At 29.5% G+C, this 18,189-nt stretch overlaps 1 protein-coding gene across 2 annotated transcripts in view; it reads left to right on the top strand.

Moving 5' to 3' along the window:
- The window catches only part of LOC136986236 (TBC1 domain family member 13), a 39,131-nt gene extending 21,187 nt beyond the window's left edge, over positions 1 to 17,944 (top strand). The window contains exons 3-14 of one of the 2 annotated variants that reach the window (XM_067283725.1): positions 1,542 to 1,582; positions 2,268 to 2,329; positions 4,463 to 4,553; positions 4,619 to 4,701; positions 7,402 to 7,558; positions 10,018 to 10,149; positions 10,852 to 10,918; positions 10,994 to 11,236; positions 13,653 to 13,734; positions 15,802 to 15,859; positions 17,039 to 17,128; positions 17,210 to 17,944. In XM_067283725.1, the coding sequence (XP_067139826.1) occupies positions 1,542 to 1,582; positions 2,268 to 2,329; positions 4,463 to 4,553; positions 4,619 to 4,701; positions 7,402 to 7,558; positions 10,018 to 10,149; positions 10,852 to 10,918; positions 10,994 to 11,236; positions 13,653 to 13,734; positions 15,802 to 15,859; positions 17,039 to 17,098 (1,076 nt within the window). In that variant the 3' untranslated portion in view covers positions 17,099 to 17,128; positions 17,210 to 17,944. The remainder of the gene's footprint in view (positions 1 to 1,541; positions 1,583 to 2,267; positions 2,330 to 4,462; positions 4,554 to 4,618; positions 4,702 to 7,401; positions 7,559 to 10,017; positions 10,150 to 10,851; positions 10,919 to 10,993; positions 11,237 to 13,652; positions 13,735 to 15,801; positions 15,860 to 17,038; positions 17,129 to 17,209) is intronic. The other variant, XM_067283726.1, reaches the window with a different exon arrangement.
- Positions 17,945 to 18,189: the final 245 nt, after the last annotated feature.

Raw genomic sequence — 18,189 nt, 5'->3', positions numbered from 1 at the left:
TTGGCAAGATGCCGACCCTATATACATACCGGTAGGTTCATCTGACCCATTCACCTACAAGGCTGCAGCATTTAATACTTTGATTAAAAGGGCCTTTTCCCATTCGTCCACCACGCAAGCCCTCAACACCGAATTGAATTATATCAAGAAGATAGCAGCCAAGCACAGTTACAATGGTCTGACACACCGTCTAATTGAGCGACTTCAACACTCACAATACGCACCCACTACGCATACGAGGACCAACACTGACCAGGATGAACGTACACGCCTCCCAGTCACCTTTAACCCATATGTTAAAGCGATATACGCTGAGATCGCTGGAAAACAACAACTACAAATAGCCTATAGAAGAGGCCCGACAATCTACGACATCCTCAGAAATGAAAAAGGCAGTCCAGTCCGTGGCAGGCTTCCTGGCGTGTACTCTATCCCGCTGAAAGATAACAGATGTAACGAGAGCCTTGTATATATCGGCTCAACCAAGCGATCTTTAAATACCAGAATGCAAGAACATCAGGCGGACCTTCGGCACGGGCGGTACACCACGGCCCTAACCACCTTTGCATCTGATCCCGATATAGAACCGGAGTTCGACAAAGCTGACATCATCGACACTACGCCCCACCTGGAGCAACTAAAATGGCGGGAAGCTATATCCATCTGTAAGGCTAACCACTGGACCACATGTATAAATCGGAAGGATGAGATTAATCTTTCTATAGCGTGGCAGGCCCTCATAAACAACGATCTATAAATAGCAACATTGGCGCACGAATGCGCATGTCCACCTTAATGTTCGTTTGATATGCGAGTTCCATAATTTTTGTTTAAACATCTGCATTCTATTTTTTAGATTCGGTTTTTATTTAAATGTCTACGTTCCTTTTTCGAAGTGTTTCGTCGGAACTTTTTTCTATACCTGAAGAAGAGCTGTTTGGAAAGCTCGAAAACGTTTGTGGAAAGAAGATTTTTCACGCAAATTACACCGGTAACAGGTTCGGTATTTAGTATTTCATCCCCGGTGTCGGAGTGAAGAGTAATTTTACTTAAGATGTTTTGTGTGTAAATTTGTTGTTGGCCTAATTATTGCTGCTTGATCCCAATGGATTTGAATGTCTTGCTGTCTTGCGTAAGCTGATAGCATGGTTTTTATTAATCATATATTTATGCTCCTTGAGATGTTGCTGCAAGTTGCGCATCATGGCTCCCACATAAACAAGATCAGAATCAAAACGTTGATCATGTAATGGTATAGAGTAGATTCCTGTGGTTGAATTCCAGTCATATTGTTTCTTATCGTTTCTTAAGACCTTGAAAACTGTAGGATTGCATCAATATACCACTTGGAAATTATTAATCTTGGCCACATTTTTATGTATTTGCCTTAAAATTGCTAATATTTATTTGCTGGATTATTAAAGGTGTGTTTTATTCATATTATAGTTATCCAGTATGTGCATTATATATTTGTATAAAATATATAATTTATTGCTTATAGCAAATAAATAATTTTTAAAAATTTATTATATATTTTATAGGAATACCAGATGATGGCAAATACAGAGCTTTATGTTGGAGGGTATGATCATGCATTTATTCCTTAGATTTTAAATAAAATAGTTAATCAAACTTTATCATATGATTTATTATCAGGCTAGAAGTTACTGATTCGTTACTTAATCTGGTTTTATCATTTCATTATTAGTCAAATTTGGGCATGGTTTTTTATATATAAATAAGATAATTATGATAATTAATGTTGAAATAAAGATGTTAAATGCAAGTAGCAAATAGAAAAAAGTTTTGAAATGATGTCTTTTGATTCAAAATTTAAACAGATATTACTATTTTGTTAAAAATTGTTTCTTAAAAAGTTTGTCTTAAAGCTGTGGAAAAAAAATTATTGTAAAAAGATTCATGATAATGATAATTTAAGGAACTCTTCTGATTTAAAATGTTGATAATTATAAATATATTAATTCAAAATTTATATTAGCAGAAATAAGAAAAAAATCTGATACTTTTACTGTTGCAATACAAATATCAATTTACTTTTCAGTTGTGAAATTATTGGCATATTGTAAATTGAAGATCAAACTACGTATACAGTATATATTTGTTGTTTTTAAAATAATTGTAATAGTTAAAATTTTACCAAAAAATTTTGATAATATTTTAATTAAATTAAAACTGATTTTTTTGTCTTTAAACATATATAAAATTACATTTAAAATGATATAAAATATATTGTTGTATTTTTTCAGATTTTACTTAATTATTTGCCACTTGTAAGAGAAGAATGGCCTTCTGAACTGCAAAAACAAAGGTACTTTTTCAAAATTAATTAAGTTAAAATTAATTGACATTAATGAATATGAATTGAAATTAATTAAATAGCTCATGAGGACAAGTTTATTATCATGTGTAACATGCAAAACAGGTAACTGACTGTGTTGGCAATTATAACAGAATGAGGCAAACATCCATTTCTGTGTCCACAGTGATGAGTTGATTGCAGAAGGCTGGTTTCCATGGTTGAGTTGTAGCATGTGAACCACTCCTTCTTTGTGGAAATAAGGCTAAATGACTGAAATGAGTATAGCACAAGAATTGATCCATGGTAGAGTGGAAGTAGGTGCTATTGACTAATGAGTTAAAATTTAAACTCTGGATCAAACCATAGAATATTTAAAATTTATCTGATCTTATCTTTAAAATTTATCCATTAAACGGCTTATTGCTATTTCTGTTTTCTGCGCTGTAGGATGCCTGCATAACGATGTTACACAAATTTAAATTAATACTTCATGTTTTGTGTTATATTCTAAATGACTAAAGCCATTCTTGATCTCTGCACAGTAAGGTGCATGTGCGATAATGTTACGTGTACTTTAAATATAATACTTTATTTTTAAACTTGTTATGTTCTAAGTGGCTAATGTTGTTTTTGTTTCAATTTTTTAAAAAATCTGTTTGAAAAGCTATTTTATTCTGGTTCTGCCTGAAGATGCCATTTATAAATATGTTGAAAGCGCTTGCAGGATATTAAAACATTTTTTAAAATGTTCTTTAATGCTTTTTTGTGTGAATTTTCTCTTGAATCAGTTGTGAAAAAATTGTTGGCTTGACATCTACTCTATGTTTTTAAGTTACCTCAACAAATTGTTGGAATGTATACCACAGGTTTGTGCAGCTGTGAATTAAAGCTCATGGTGAATACTTTGATGAAATTAAAGTGAAATAATTTTTGTTAAATGTTTTTGCTGTTGACATCTGTAAAAACCTAAACTAGTCACGATAAATTAACTAATTCAAATTACTGTGTATTTTATTGCTGATTTTAAGCTTTATCAGTAGTGTATATTCTATTATTAATATATATGTTATGGTTAAATCATTAAATCTGGTGAATATGCTCAATCACTGGATATTCTGCATAATCAAGTTTGATAAAAGTGATAAATTATTTGTGTTTTTGTAAAATTAATCATATTAACCTGTCATTATGAACAATAACCAGCACCCTCTGAATAAAATGATAAATCTCACATTTCTGCAAGTTTGAACTTGTCTATTGTACAGTACATCATGCTTCATACATATGGATAAATGTGAGAAGAGAGATGGACAAATAGAGAACAGTGATGAGGATGATGAACAAGTAGAGGATGGAGACAGTTATGAAGGGCATATCAGGACAGAATGTTATTGCTGATAAGATCAACAATATTAAGAAAAAGAGATGCCAGAAGTGCATTGTAGTCTCAGGCAAAGATCAGACAAACATCTGACAAAGTTTCCAAGGGGAAAGATCAGAGGTAATATTAAACTGCAAGTTCCTGATGTCTACAGTGGAAGGCTAACTCCAGGAACATTCTGGGAATCATTTTGTAGATGGATGATAAAGGTGAGATATATGAGATTGGCACTAAAAAAAGGCTGATTGGCTCAAAAGTATTCAAGGAACCAGTTTGTCATTTGTTAAAAAATTTTGGGAATGTCATCTTGTAAAATCAATGTTATTGTGTTTCTTCGCAAACATGCCAAAAAATTGCATATTACAGAAACTCAAGGGTACAAGAGATGCAACTGAAAGGAAAAATGCCTTTTGACAAAATGTAACTGCAAAAGACATGGAATACTCTATAATTTGAAATTTCATGACACTGCTCTGTTCCAACAAGTAGGATGTTGTCCATTAAAAATCATAAGAATAAAAAACTTGTGTACTTTGTAATTTATTAATTGAGCCAAAAAGGTTTGGTTATTATGTACCAGTGAAAATAATTATTTGCATGTATTTTATCACATTAACCATAAATATTGATTATTTTGTAAAATAACTAGTGATAATGCATAGTAACCAATTTATTATATTTAACATACCATTAAGAAATTTAATGATGTATATGTTATTTTAAACTGAAGTTAAAATAATTTTGATTAAATTTTTCTAAAGGAATTTATATAACCATTTCATAGAAGAAATGATAATTACGCCAGGTCTTAGTTATAAAAGTGAATCTCCCAGTGAAAAAATAGAAGACCATGTAAGTATAAAATTTTTTCTTTAATATAAGTCATAACATTCTAATAAAGATTTTAATCATTTTAGCCTTTAAATCCTAATCCAGAAAGTAAATGGAAAACATATTTTAAGGATAATGAAGTACTCTTACAGATTGATAAAGATGTTAGGTATGTAAATAATTTACGAAAAGTTATGAAAGAGCAATATCAAAATCAAAAAAAATATGAAATTAATAAATAATTATTACCAAATTATAATCTGAATATGATAAGTTTAAGTAATCTGCTCGATGTAAATTATAAAAATTATAGATAAAAATTATTTTCAAAATAGCATTTGTTTTATTTTTATAAGTTTTTATATATACAGTAGAGTTTAGAATTATATCAGTTAATTTATTGAAGTACATTTGAATAATGTACTTCAATAAATTAACTGATTCACTGTGATGAAATAACACTCACAAAACCAAAAATCCAGCTCATATGTCAAAAAAGTGAAAGAAAAACAAATGTTTTCAATTTCCTTAAGAAACCATCTTCAGGTTAAAAGAATGGATTTGGAAATGGAATTTTATAAATTAAAATATGAAAAGAACAATGTCTTATTAGCAGTCAGCAGTTGTGTGATTTCATTGAGATGTAAAAATAATAAATTTCAAATAATGTCTTCAAAAACATGTTATTGTTCTTTTAGTCGATTACAATGTTGTTTATGCTAGCTTTGTAAATTTCTAACATTTCAAGAAACTTAAGTTATGGAGGTTTTTGTGTATGGTAAATAAGTCTTGCATTGTTGATTTTCACTTGCATGTTCTCATCTAAGCCATACACAACTAATGCCATTGTCATTTACCTTTTATTAACTGTATTAAGGTGTCAGATTAGCTTCTTATAATTAACCAGAGGCAGAATGGAATATTTTTAAGAATTCAGAACTTTCAAGAATAAAATGTGTTTCTAAGAACTGATATCTCAAGAACTTAAAACTAATGTACTTTATGAAAACAATGAGAATAAAGTAATATAGTGCTACCAGTTTACCTTGTACAGAGTAGTTAGTAACTTAAGAAGTATTTAAAAACAAGTTCATTAGAATTGCTGATAATTAGAGATTGAATTAAATGATTAATCATTTACTTCAATCTCTAATTATTTAAAATTTCTCAAGAGGCAAGATCACATAATAGCTTCATCTTGCATTACTGTAATGAGATTAGAACTTCTGACAGCACAGCCAGACATTAGTTTTGGAACTAAAATTGGTCTATTTGCTATTGTGTCAGCTCATATTTGTAAAGCCTGAGCGATACTCGAGCTCATGTGTTAAAAATATTGTAAAAATGTCAAATCAAGGGATCAAGCTTTGATTCTGATGCTCGTAAAAATTGGAAGAAAACCTTAAATAAAATCGGGAAATATTAAAATTATTAATCGAGAGAGAAATGTTTTTAACCTTAAAAGGAGATGCAGCGCTGATATTATGTATCAGACTTATAAGAATTCGAAACAATTGAATATGAGCAGGAGTTTCAAGTTGCGATTAATTTCCCTTGATCAGATTAAAACACAGTGTCGAATTTAAAACCTTTAGTAGCTGGAAATGGTCGGTCATCTGCCTAGATACAGGAAACCGACCAATCGGGAGCTGGAGATCCAGGGAAGAGAAATCTTATAAAAACCTGGATCTCAAGGGCAAAGCAGACTTTTCTCTGCCTCCCCTTGTGAAGACTTCTCCCAGCTTCTGTCCGTGTTGACTACTGTTCAGACTTTTCCCAGCTGACAACTATAATCCACTGTCCAGACTTTTCCCTGCCTCTACGAGTGGACACCATCCGACTGAACTTCAGGCTTTCACCATTCGTCACAACCTCCCACGGTCGAGCATCAACTGTCTGCCCCGGGGCCAACAACTGAACCATCAAGAGCCACCAGAAGACAAGACACGCAGGACACACTAGATTGTAAGACTTAGTGTTAATAAACAGGTTTGTTTGTCACTGCAGCTATTTGCCTCACTTTCCTTCACTCCACATGCAATAAGTCCTGACATTTGGATATCACGAATTCGGCAACCTCATATATTTGAATACTTAGAACAAGTTCTTGGAAACAATGAGAACTCTATGCAATAGAATAGTTCCCAATTCTTGTATTTGAGTATTCTCCTATTCTCCTATTTTAAGTTAGCATTAATTTGGATTAAGCCTAGTAATGAAATTTCTTTAGATATATAAAGGTAATTTTACTGAAAAATTGAATGTAACTATAGGACATTCATCTAGTGTAGTTTAAAGATAAAAGGGCCCACCAGTGGCCAAGCAGTCTTTACTCTGAACATTGGGAGTTCGGTTGTGGGTTCATGCCTCACTCAGACAGGCTGGCTACGTGGAGTTTTCCGGGTTTTTTCACATTTGTAATGCCTAAATAGGGGCCAGTTTCCCTTAGAAAGACCTCCCAGAAGGCACCCCCTAGACAGATTGCTGAAGTGTTGCGTTGCCATAACTAAACATACAAACAAACATAAAGATAAAAGGAAAAAATACTAAACCTGTTTAAAATGGAAAAGGTAATTTGGAACCTTGTAAATTCATATTACACAAATTTTACTGTATATTGAGATATATTTTATTATAAATAATACATTTGTAAAATATTTTCTGTTATATTTATGTTCTCATGCTTAAATATTTATCACTAATTGCTAATTAAGACTTTTTAAAAAATGAACTGTCTTTGAATAAATTGATATAGTATTAAATTTCTAATGTATCATTTATTTAAAGATTAGTTATCATACTTCTTCATCTTTCTTTTTTAAATTACAGTAAAATAAAACAAAAATGTTTATTGTTTTATATTTTACAGACGCTTATGTCCAGACATATCATTTTTTCAACAACCAACAGATTATCCTTGCATACAAATTGTAGAAAATACAGAAGTTGAATCATTTAGGGAAAGAGTAAAGCAAACTGCATTAAGTTCTGCAAATGTTATTCGCAGTAGAGCTGGAATTACAAATGTAAGCATTCTTAATGTATAGTGTAATAGCTTTTTTATAAAATAATAAAATTAATGATTTTATTTTTATAACATAATACTTTTATTGAGATTCATAAATGCTTTGATGAATATCATTTTATTAGAAACTTTAAAGGAAATGCCAGTTTATTTCAAACACAAATTTTTAATGATTTTTTTTTTATTTAATTTTACTGCATTTTTGTATATTTTTTGACCTAATTGAAATTTTAAAATAGAAGATTCTATATTCATATTCTATATTGTATATTGTAAATATCTGATTTATGATATATATATATATATATCATAAATCAGATATTTACAATAAAAGTAAAATAAACTTAATAATTATATATATTTTTTTTTAAATGTAGAAACATCTTTTACTTTTATTATTAAATGTAAAATTTGATTTCAATAATGATTTGGAATACATTGTAATTCTAAACTGAAGAAAAACACTGAGATTGGCATTATACTTAGTGTGTCCTTTTTATCGCAAGCACTTTCGATGCACTTATGGACATCGTCATCAGGCGAAAACGAAACTTAGTGAGAAATCTAACGGAAATTATCCAACAAAAACAAAACGCTTAACAATTTGAATTAAAAACTTCTTTCCAAACCGTTAGGAACACACATCAAATGCTAAAAAGTGTTCGAACTTGAACGAACGGCAAACTCCGTGATAGGCAAAGCGGTGCATGCGTGGATCTAGGCTCGAGCTACACATTTGCTGTAGGATGTTTATCGTTGTTTAATCGCTTGTACAGCGTGACCCATACACTGGGTAGGTTGAGTGTGGGAGAGTTGCATGCCTCCAAGGTGGTGGTTAGTAGAGACTCCCATATGAAAACGATTTTCCGATTATTACAGTTCCTGAGCATAACTGACTGGGACCACAGCGGGTTGTAACTCTGCTCTAGCACCTTTCTTGATAACTCTGTAGTGTGTCTTCCCCTCATAACATCATCCTGGTGCTCCGCAAGCCGGCTGGCAAGCATTCTGGTAGTGGCCCCGATATACTGCGTGTTTTCTCCTGTGGTACGATTCCCCATTGGAACAGCATAGACGCCCAACTTTTCGAGAATGGAAAACTTGTCCCTATCATTGCAAATGAGTTTGTGTAGATTTGGAAGTGTGGATAGTGGTAGGACAAGGTTGTTCTGCTTGAAAATGTGGCAAATTTGGATGGAATGGGGTCCAAGGTATGGCAATGATGTTTCGGCCACAGATAATTCGCTCTTGCTGTGTAGTGTAGTACTTGGGAACAGAGATTTTTTTACCATACTGAGCACATACGTAAACTTGGCACATGGAAAACCTGCAGTGCGTACCGCCAAACAGATGTCTAATTCAATGTCTATCAGCACTTGCAAAGATGATATTAAGAATGCCCTTCTGATGAGAGCGGCAATGGTGGCATTGACATATCGTGAGGGCTGGAAAGCCTCTGCTGGATAATATGTGGTGCTAAATTAGATTTGTGGTGCACTGAGAATTGTGGCCCTTCAAGAGCTTTACGTATGTGTAAATCTAAGAATGTTATTGCAGCATCATTTTCATTCTCCCACGTAAAATTGATGGAAGGATAAACTCTTGAGAGTTGCTGCATAAAAATGAGGAACGTCTCTCAGTATATCGGGGCCACTACCAGAATGCTTGCCAGCCGGCTTGCGGAGCACCAGGATGATGTTATGAGGGGAAGACACACTACAGAGCTATCAAGAAAGGTGCTAGAGCAGAGTTACAACCCGCTGTGGTCCCAGTCAGTTATGCTCAGGAACTGTAATAATCGGAAAATCGTTTTCATATGGGAGTCTCTACTAACCACCCCCTTGGAGGCATGCAACTCTCCCACACTCAACCTACCCAGTGTATGGGTCACGCTGTACAAGCGATTAAACAACGATAAACATCCTACAGCAAATGTGTAGCTCGAGCCTAGATCCACACATGCACCGCTTTGCCTATCACGGAGTTTGGCGTTCGTTCAAGTTCGAACACTTTTTAGCATTTGATGTGTGTTCCTAACGGTTTGGAAAGAAGTTTTTAATTCAAATTGTTAAGCGTTCTGTTTTTGTCGGATAATTTCCGTTAGATTTCTCACTAAGTTTCATTTTCACCTGATGACGATGTCCATAAGTGCGTCGAAAGTGCTTGCGATAAAAGGACACACTAAGTTTAACGCCAATCTCAGTGTTTTTCTTCAGTTTAGAATACAATATTTGGCATGAGAATCACCCTATTGATCATCAATACATTGTAATTTTGTTTCAGTTAGAATTATAAATTTTTCAAAATTGAATTCTGACTTAATATGTTATTTTATATTAATTCTATTAATAGAATTAATTACTTATTAATAGCAATTAATAGTTAATTGTTATTAATTCATAAACTATATTAAAATAATATTTTAAAATTAACTGTTTATGATTAATCATTTAACTTCAGATTTCACTTTCTAAAAAAAGAGCACATGATGAATATCAGTATTTGCCTCAAGGCCAAGAAGCACATTGGGAGGTGGTAGAACGAATATTATTCCTCTATGCAAAATTAAATCCAGGGCAAAGTTATGTTCAGGTATTAAATTTTGTGATATATTTTTTTCTCACAAAAAGTTTAAATATTTAAAAAGTAGTTACAATATGTTTTTCAAAATTTTCAAATGTTTAGATTTTTAAATTTTATTTCTATATAAATTAAATTAACCATTTTTTCTTTAATTGAATTCCATTGCTTCTGTTAAATTTTACATAAAAATGCTTTGTATATCAATCTGGACTTTAGTTAGACTTTTATATACATAATATTTTTCATGTTTTAATTTTAAACTTAACACTTACAACAAATTTTTTGTTGCTGTAAATTAAACTGAAAGACGTTTCAATTATTAAATTTAAAATCAAATTCAATTAATAATGAGAATGAAAATATTCATTTTTATTTTGTAACATATTTTATCTTTTACATTCTAAATGTTTTTTAATTTAATAATTTGTCTTTAATAAGTTATTTTAATAATCTGAACTTTGCTAAATAGCGTCATTTTCATAATTTATTTTCACATGAGATAAACTCTCTAAAGATTTAAATTGTTTTTAAAATTTTATAATAAAATTTTTTTTAAACTAGTATTATTTAATTATTAATTATTTTTAAAACATTTTTTCTAGTTTTTCCTTATTCTCTCCCCCTCTCTTTCTTCTTTTTCTTCTTCTTCTGAAATATTCTACTGATGTAAATAATCAAATGACTTAACCTGTTTTAAAATATTAATTACAGGGAATGAATGAAATAATTGGACCAATTTATTATACATTTGCTTCCGATCTTAATCCTGAATGGAGTAGTAAGAATCTTCTAAATCTCTTATAGATATTAAATATTAAAAGAAATTTTTTGTGAATTTAAACAATTTTTTCAGGGTATGCTGAAGCTGATTGTTTCTTCTGTTTTACTAACCTTATGTCTGAAATTAGAGATTTTTTCATTAAATCTCTAGATGAGTCTTCTAGCGGAATTGGTTCAATGATGAATCGACTAATGAATATGTTAAATCACTATGATTATGATGTATGGTTTCGCTTACAAGAATTAGAATTAATGCCGCAATATTATAGTTTCAGATGGATAACACTTTTGTTATCTCAGGAATTTCCTCTTCCAGGTAATTTCAGAAATATCAGTGCAAAAACAATTTGGTGAAAACTTTTTTTTATCAATTTATAAATTAATATAGACTAGTGACTTTATGTTCAAACTTTTTAATATTATTTTAAAAAATTCATACAAAAAAATATGAATAATATCAAATATATAATTGTTAAAATACAAACAGTACAGTAATCTTGTCTTTATACACATTTTTTTTTTTTTTTTAATATTCAGACACTATCAGGTTACTTTTTAATTCAACATGAATCAACTGAAATAAGTAGTAATTCTCAAACTTTATGTAATAAAGATTGCATTTAATTCACTGGTCCAAAAGTTAAGCATAATTGACAAACTAATAGTTACTGCAAAACAAACAAACAAAAAACTACTTCACAAATTTTTTTTCCTGTTCTATCACCATACATATAGTTGCAAATGACATCATAAATGCAGAAAATATGCATAATGTGCTGTTCAATAAATATAGGAACACAAAATTTTATATAAGTTATTTCTGTGTGATCATTGAGTACATTGTTGTTATTACTATTTGATGACTTCTCTGGCATAAAAATACTACATGGATTCTTTAGTGGTAAACATAAATTTTGCTGAAGAATAGGGAACACACTAGTAATTGACTCTGCAAACCTTGTTATACCAGGAAAAGCATTTCAAGCCTTCTGTCTCCTCAGTCCTTTATTACATACCTTTAACTGTTTTTCAAATATATTAGTGACTACTGGTTGAGTAAACTTTATATTGATAAACTGTATAAAATTGTAAGTAAATGTAAAATAGTTGGAAAAGATTGATTTAAAGACCTTTTGTAATAAATCTAAAGTTTGCATAGTCAATTACTGGTGTGTTCCTTGTGTGATTAGTTCCCTTCAGCAAAATTTATGCTTATCACTGTAGAATCCATCAAGAGAATGAGTAACAATTAAACATACCATATGAATGATTTTATTAAAATTAGAATTATCAGCAACTTAGAAACAGGTGACTCAAAGACAGATTTTGAGAGCATTGAATGATCATTAAGTGTCATTTCTAGATTTTGGAGAAGGCAACAATGAGATTGAACCAGTGGATTCTGAACTGAATAGTGCAAGACTCTTTCTAGAATGCTGAAACGAAATTATAAATGTCATTATTTATTTTAGAGATCATCTCTTGTGTACTTGATATTCTAGCCATTAGTGTCAATGCAAAACAGCAATAAAAATACTTGTAACTTTCGTATTTATTTCATTAAAAATATTACATTGTATGTTGTTATTGTTGCTGTTGTGACTGTTACATTGAATCCAGAAATGTTCATTTTGGGAAATCAGCAGTTATGCCAATTTCAAGAATTGGCAATATTCTTGCAAAATTAGTGTAATTACATTCCATCAAGTGATATTAGTGCAGCCTTGTAATAAATTTATAAAGTTACGTATTTTGGAGATCTTACATTTTGTTTCATTTTTGTTTATCATTGTTTTGGAATTTCTAATTTAGAAATTTTTGTTGTGAATACTTTTTTTTATTATACCTGCTTTAAGACACAATTTAGCATTTAATGTAACTTATGTACTGTAGTAGGATTCAAATGATTTAACAATCAGGTTTGCTACAGTAATGATCGTTTTAAGTATTTAAGAAACATTTATAAGTTTGTTAGAGCCTTGCAGTATTTTTCATTTTGATGCTTGCTGCCCATTGAAAAAATACACAGAACAATAATGGTCAAACCCATGATGAGCTCAGAAAAAATCACCTTAGTACCCACTGGAAGAAAGAGTTGCAAATCTATTGCAGTGTTTGGATTGTTTTTTAAACACTGCAGTAGATACTCTTAGCAGGCTAAATTAAAGCTAACAACTAATTAGCCGTAATTTAACTTGATTGCTAATTTGGCAGATCACTTGGAAATATGAACATAATGGATTGTTGTTTACTATGTATGGACATTGTTCATTATACATATATAACTATGATAAAGCATTCATTAGTGAGATGTTATATCCATTACTATTTTAACAATGAAAACAACTGTTTTCAACTTACTGAATGAGTTTTTCTCAGATTATGTTAAAGATAATATAAAGAATCAAATGTGTTATAAACAACTCAAAATATTTTCAACTCATTATTCAAGTCAAAAGCATTTCACATAAATTGTTTCATGGATTATTTCTGTTATGTTTAACTTGAAGACACATGTTGATATTCATCTCAGAGGAATTAATTTTATAATGTATTATCATAACCATCTTTAAAATCATTCTAATATATTCAAGTGTTTGATGATAAAAAAAAGTGCAAAAATTTTAAATGTTCTGGTCAGATAATAAATTTTTATAATTGTATTTTATAAACAATTCTTTTTATTTTTATATAATTTATAATGATCAACTTTACTTTTTTAATATTTTCAGATGTGATCAGAGTATGGGATTCTTTATTTTCTGATCATAAAAGATTTGACTTTTTGATAAATGTTTGTTGTGCTATGTTACTGTAAGTATTTATTTTATTACCATATATAATAAATTAGTCTATTAAAACAGATATTTAAATTGCTTGCTTTTTACTCATAGATTATTAAGATTTATTCCAAAACATTAGATATGAACTTCATAATTTAAAAAAAATATTTGGATAAAATTTTGAATTTATTAATATAAAATTAATGTTTTCATTCACAGAATATATGCAACTCATTTTTTATTTAATCCTACAGTCCAACTCTATTGTTCACAAATACATTTAACTATTAACTATATATAGTTGTTAATAATAATAATATTTGTTAATATATAAATATTTCTGGTCTATTCATATCTTTGTCAAGATAGTTAACACCATTATCAGCTCTATTAATCTAAGTCAATAAATTTATTAATGATCAAACAAATTTTCAGTTTAGCTTCTGCTTATTATCATGCATTAATAATTTTAAATCAAATTCTTTGACTCAGCAGATCTTTAGTATATTTTTTATAATTAAACTGAATATATTTATGATCTGTCAATTTAAAATGAATATTAATATTTATAATTATTTACATATAGCACTCACTTGATTATTTTTAACCTAATTTTTATTTAATATCCACAATAAATATACAGTTAAACCTCTGAACAGTGGCCACTAACAGGAACAATAATATGATCTTTGTTGAAAATTACATGTTGTATGGGTTGTATAAAGTGAAGGAAAACTTAAATCAATTTATTATTTTTAACATTATAGAAAATTACAAATTTTATATGAAAGTACTTCTGTAATATTCATAGAACTTTAAAAATATACATAGATCAGTATTTTATTGTAGACTATGATCTATATTAAAATGTGTTTTAAAAAAGTGTCCTCTGCTTGCAATGTTAATTAAATAAACACGTCTTCAAATTCTTCTTAAGCATGTAAAGTATAGTTAGTGTTTGGTGTTGAAATTTTATCATTACGACCAGCAGAAGACACTGTTCATTATTATTTTTTTCTTTTTTTGACACATTTTAACATAGATCCATCTTTTATTGTAGGCTATGAGCTATGTGTTTTAAGAGTTCTCTGCAGATTAGAGGAGGACTTTCTGTACAAAATTTTTTTGCAACTGCCTACAATTTTAAATGTAGTTAGTCCTTGATGTTTTTTTAAGAATTTTAATTTTACATTTATAGCCAAGTTCACTAAATGTGTGAAAAGCCAATAGTCAAACTTTGTCTTATCAATAATTTTATACAGTGCATTATTTCAGAGTAGTAGTCAGTCATAATTAAGAGATTAAAAAAAGGGATTTATAGTTGCTGGGGCCATTGTTGGAATAACCATTGTTTTTGTTCAAAAAGAAACATTCCTCAAAAAAGAGCCATGATCTCATGGTCAGTTAAATATTCATTCAAGATACATGATAAGAAAGTTATTGCCTTTGTTTGATAAAAATAAATAAATGTAATGCTATATAATATATAATTATATATATTATATAATTATATATGTATGCTGAAAAAGATCTATTTCTTTAGAATAATGTATAATATATTGACTAGTTTGTGTTAGTGATTGACCAGTATAGAAATTCTGATCTAATATCCAATCATGATAGAGTGGTGCAAGATACAAGCTTGCAGTCTTAGTTATTATTTAAATGCTTCACTATGATGTTTTTAAGAAAATAAATCAAGAATTGTAAATTTTTTTTTATATTATTATTTTATTTATTTTAATTTTCCATTATGATCTTAAAATTGAAACTGTATTCAAAATTTTCAATTTTATTATAATAATAATGAGTAAAAATCTAATAAATACTTCAAAGCTAAAGAATAAAACTAAATTCTTGAAGTTTAAAAAATATTTACTATTTGTATTTTAGTGTTTGCTACATACCTGAAGATGAGCACTAGAATGCCAATATTAAACTTTCTTAAACTCCAAGAAAGCAGTTTTATTTTTTTGTTTAATTATATTTTTGTAGGTATAATGTATGTATTTGTATATATATGTATATTTATTTATTTATTTATTAAAGTAATAAAGGCACATTATTTATTTTTTATTATTACTCATTTATTTTTTAGATTAATAAGGGATCGATTAATGGAAGGAGACTTTCCAACTAATATGAAATTGCTTCAGGTAATTATTATACGTTTTTCTAATAAGTACATAAGAGAAAATTAAACATCTAATAATTTTTATAATTAAACAACAGTGATACTACACCAGAGTAAAGTAAACAAACATACCACTGAGCCTGTTACTGGTGTGCGTCTTCTAATAAACAGACCATTACAAACGGTCTGTTTATTAGAAGATGCACACTGGTAACAGGCTCAGTGGTATGTTTGTTTAATTTTTATAATTTTTATTCATTTATATTATTATACGTGTTAATTTTGAAAATAAATAGTTATAGTCTTGTACATATATGTGTACACACATATATCTATATATATAGAGGAGCTTCCAAAAAGAATGTAATTATGTTAATTATTATTCGAGAATGTCGTAATATATATTAAAACATTGGAAAACTGCCCAATTTTCACATTTTCTCATTACAACTTCTGTATCTCCTCACGTCATACAGCACAAGGAGGTACACACATCCAACCAACACTTGAATTCTTCCTACGACTGTTATGGCATGTCTGCTCATGCTTGCATTTGGTTTTATTAGTATTAAGTAGATATAATTCTTACTACTAACAGCCACTTGGCACTAACTTCTACACTTAGCCATTCGTGGCAGCACTCAATTATTGGTGTTCGCTACACTTAGGTTTTCTTTTAGACCATTTGGGAGACTATGGCCTTGCAGCCTAAAAACTGCATTCAACATCAAACGTAGAGGGTACAGTAGCCATATGTATGCCATTCACAGGGATCCTACCTTTCTCTACTGTCTATCTCCTCTCCCTCCTTCTTCCCCCTTTCCCTTACCCTCTTTTCCGCCGGCTTGGCATGATGTCTTTCATGTATATGTGTATGGCATATTCATTGTCACTTCTCCCACAGCAGCCACAATTCCAAAGTTCCTGCAGCTCTTGTAGATTATTCTTGTTGAACAATAATGAGTGATTTTGATTTCTTAGGATTGGTTTTCACCTTCACAAAAGAACTTCTCTAGTGCAGAGTTGCCATTTTGTTTACACCACTTCCTAGAAGTAGTAGACGACAAGACATTATGAATGCAAATGGGAGAATGGGAGATGAAACTTGGACAGTTATTCTATTGATTGGTGTAATCTCATAATTCTCAGGTAATAATTAAAATGAGAATATTATATTGAAATGCTGATTTTTCTTTTATAGAATTTTCCTGACATGGACATTCACAAAATATTGGCCAAAGCTGTAGAATTGCAAAGATGATAATAGATTTCAAATTACTATAATTAGCATGTGAGTATACTTAGAGATAATATGATAAAAGAAAACTTTTTTACACATGTGTATAAATCAATTTACTTATTATCTTTTCAGGTGTATCCTATTTTCTTCATGTCGAAGAACATAACAGCATAAGTCCAAATATATATGAGATTATTTGAATTTCTACATTCCATCTTGGCAATATTTTTTACAAGTAAATAATGCCAGTATAAAAGTTTCAATGCAAATTTGACTTAAAAAAAGAGTGCAAAATATATAGCAATGAAGATGTATTTTAAAGTGCACTAATTAAAAATTATTGTATATATGCATAAGTATATTATTATTTTTTGATTTGGAAAAGCTTCCATTGTTTCTTCCAGTATTGTTTTGATAGATATTTTGAAGAAAAGAAAAACTGTATAATAAAATTTGTGCAATGTTAAAGTTATACAATATATGAAAAAATATATTATATTATACACTATTGGTCAATGCAGTGTTAACAAAAATTATGTTGTACAGTACATATTCTTTGGTAATTACTATTCATTTTACTGAAATTTATTGAATTAAGTATTAAGTTTAATTAATTTTAACAGGAATTATTTCTGTTGTAAATTTGTATAAATTGTACATTTCTGAATTGGATTTAAACCAATGTTAAATTTTTTTTTGTTTTGTACTATGGATATTAACTTATGAATTGGTCTGAAATATTTTAATTATGATTGAAAGATGCTAAATTCTTTATAATATAAAAGAAATGATAAATTTTTATTTTCAGATTGACTCAATAAGTGTAATTAAAATTTTCAACATTAAAATGTTTTATTAAATAATAAATATTTAATATTTTGAGTGTAAATATGCTTTATTCATTAAAATGACTAACTCATGAACATGGTGTAGAAACCATTATCAGTTGTGACTGTTAGAAAAGTAAGTTTTTGATTAACTGTTAGAATTCTAACAATATCGGAATAAAAATCCACAAGTTTGATTTGTAATAAGTGTAAAAAAATGAACAAGTGCCAAAATTTTCATAGCAAACACATTTAATAGTCAAGTTATACTCAGAAGTGAAATCA

Source organism: Centruroides vittatus, unplaced genomic scaffold (genome assembly GCF_030686945.1).
Source record: "Centruroides vittatus isolate TY-2023 unplaced genomic scaffold, ASM3068694v2 scaffold_1015, whole genome shotgun sequence".
NCBI classification, from domain to species: domain Eukaryota; kingdom Metazoa; phylum Arthropoda; class Arachnida; order Scorpiones; family Buthidae; genus Centruroides; species Centruroides vittatus.
Note: the sequence above shows the minus strand (reverse complement) of the source record. Positions and strands in the feature narration are given on the sequence as shown.